The sequence below is a fragment of the Tigriopus californicus genome, chromosome 6, assembly GCF_007210705.1.
Source record: "Tigriopus californicus strain San Diego chromosome 6, Tcal_SD_v2.1, whole genome shotgun sequence".
NCBI classification, from domain to species: Eukaryota; Metazoa; Arthropoda; class Copepoda; order Harpacticoida; family Harpacticidae; genus Tigriopus; species Tigriopus californicus.
In genome coordinates, this window is record NC_081445.1 from 2,033,445 (window position 1) to 2,035,988 (window position 2,544).

Consider the following 2,544-nt stretch of genomic DNA (forward strand, 5'->3'; position numbering starts at 1 on the left):
TTGTGCTCTCATCAGCCTATCAGCCTTCAAACATCTGGTATAGAGGAAGAAAGAAAGATAGTAGCATCGTTCAATTTTGTCAAAAACAAGGCAGTCCAGTGATAGTTGCCCTGCCATCCGTCAAAAACAAGGCAGTCCAGTGATAGTTGCCCTGCCATCCATCATGATCTTGGGAGTTTTGCTTGCTTGTGCATCTGTGTGCTCATACACAATATTTGGCATTGTAGCCCAATATTATGGCCTGAATCCGATTGATTTGATTTTGGGTCGGTCTTGCATCCAGAGCTTGGTGGTGTCAGTGGTGATGATAATGAAAAGAGACTCTTTGGAATTATCCAAGAGTACAATTTTGGTCGGGTGCCTCTTTTTTGTCTCAACCTCGGGCTTTATCTTTGTGATCTATATCTTACCCTTGGGAACCGCATTCATACTGACGCATTCAACAGCAGGTTTTACCGCCATTTTTGCTCGTCTATTGGCCAAGGAGAATATTACATTGCTTAAAGCCGTCTGTATTGTTTCCATTCTCTTGGGCCAATTTCTTGTGATAGAGCCATCATTTCTTTTCACCAAGTCGCTATCAAGCGTAAGCCTAGGTAAGTCAGTTTCGTTATAAACTTATTCACTTGTTTATTCCGTTGATGACTGGTTGTGTTTCAGGTTCCATGGAATATATTGGAATTGCAATTGGTTTTTTTTGTTCCATATCAACCGGCTTACTGACAGTTATGGTGACACTTAACAAAACTCCCAAACAGCACATGTTCCTTATTGGATCCCTACTGAGTTTATTCTTGGCTTTGGTAATTGGTCCATTGGTTCAAGAGAGTCAAATTTTCCATGGATCCTCTTCCAAAGTGATTTGGAAAGCCTTGATTCAATCCCTTTTTGTAGGATCATTTGCGTTGATGTCCATAGGGGCATTTTCTTTGGCCATTGGCCTTTGTCCTTCGGTTTTATTGACCTTGATTGCGACAGGCGAATGTATCACCTCATTTGTTGCTCAAGTGGTTATTTTCAAACAAGTCATTACTTGGATCCAGGTTTGCGGTGTAGTCATTGTTGTGCTTTCATTGATTACAGCTATCCTAATAGATGACCAAAATATACAGAAGGCCGATGGAAATTTGGAACTTGCGCCAATTTTGGCATCCCAAAACGAGTTAAAGAAATAAAAATAAGTGTATTGTATGAAGAGTAACGTGTTGCCATTGCAATCATCGCATTGTTTATTTTTATGCTCTGAGTGAATGACAGATGGAAACTTCTTTTGGAAACCTAGCTTTTATTAAACATAACATTTGGTCTTTATGATTTGACCTTTATTATTTGACCTTTTCATGAACACCTGAAATGTTTTCTCTTAATACCACTAATTATGTCGATTTGAAAGTAATTGCGGGGATCTCAAAATGGAGGGAAGTTGAAATCTGATAGTCTGGTAGAGGATTAGAGTAATGTGGCCTTGAATGGAATGAAATTTTGCTCACTGGGCTTTGGACCGACAAAACTGAACAATCAATTGTTCTATGATAAAGTATATTGATAAGTATTGTGCGAGTTCAATAAAAAACAGTTAAAAGTAAGGATCTCCTCTGTGAACAAAACAACGCCCTCTCAAATCAACAACATCTTTGGTATCTTTTGAAATACCTAAAGATGTGCGGATTTAGGTTAATGCTTGACTTAGTATTTGGACCTGGAATTGGACCTGGAACTGAGAGCTGTTCTTTTCGGGAAAAACTGGAAGTGATAGTTTTTTGTGCTTCAAAACAACCGGATCTTGGGTGTATTTTTCAAACTACCCTATTCAAAACTTGATTTTACAGACTTTAACCCTTTTTAGTGCATTTTTATTAGCAACACTCACATAACAGCAAAGACAAAAGTTCGAACTGACTTTTGTAGTCCGTTTTGGTATTTTAGTTGCGTGATTATGAAAATGTAACATGGTATTTGATAGGCCAGTCTTTTGTTGAGAGCAGGCGCACGTTTTGTTTCTTCACTCCAAGACGCCTTTGCTTTCGACAAGTACGTGTATAACACATATGAAGTCCCCCGGTTTAGAGTACTGTATTAATCTCCTCGAATCCGTTCAAAGAAGAATGACGAGGCTGCCAATAAAAAGTGTGGGCCTTGGTTATCTAGACCGCCTACATCTTTGGGGTCTTCCATCGTTGGAGCGAAGAAGAATTGGAGCTGATTTGGTTATTTTTTTTAAGATATCCAATCGACAAATGTTAGTCAGGAATCTCTATTCTGTGAATGGCGTCATCCTGCCAGTCAGTGACGTCTCCATCATTGCCACTAGGGGCGTTTTTGAGTAAGAGGTCCGCAAGCCCTTTGCCAGGACCTAATGACGACTTTTTTTCGGGTGGTAGATTAGTGGCACGTTCTACCCCTGGTGATTCGGCTTCGAAAACTCCAAATGCGTTCAAGAATTTAAAAACAACAAGAACCAAGAACACTTGATATATTTTCGGCTTCAATTTTTTTTTACTTTACTACTCTATATGTGTATGTCTTACTTTTTGTATGTGTGAG

At 39.2% G+C, this 2,544-nt stretch overlaps 1 protein-coding gene across 1 annotated transcript; it reads left to right on the plus strand.

Moving 5' to 3' along the window:
- The first annotated feature begins 139 nt into the window (after nucleotides 1–139).
- On the plus strand, nucleotides 140–1,200 carry LOC131882255 (solute carrier family 35 member G1-like). Its single transcript, XM_059229351.1, has 2 exons — nucleotides 140–596; nucleotides 661–1,200. The coding sequence occupies exons 1-2, from the start codon at nucleotides 164–166 to the stop codon at nucleotides 1,173–1,175; spliced, it is 948 nt and encodes a 315-aa protein (XP_059085334.1). The 5' UTR covers nucleotides 140–163; the 3' UTR covers nucleotides 1,176–1,200.
- Nucleotides 1,201–2,544: the final 1,344 nt, after the last annotated feature.

Excerpts from the sequence above, each read along its gene's own strand:
- LOC131882255 (XM_059229351.1), top strand. The coding sequence starts at position 164 with ATGATCTTGGGAGTTTTGCTTGCTTGTGCATCTGTGTGCTCATACACA. Across the intron at positions 597-660 it reads GCTATCAAGCGTAAGCCTAG|GTTCCATGGAATATATTGGA; the intron begins GTAAGTCAGTTT and ends GTTGTGTTTCAG.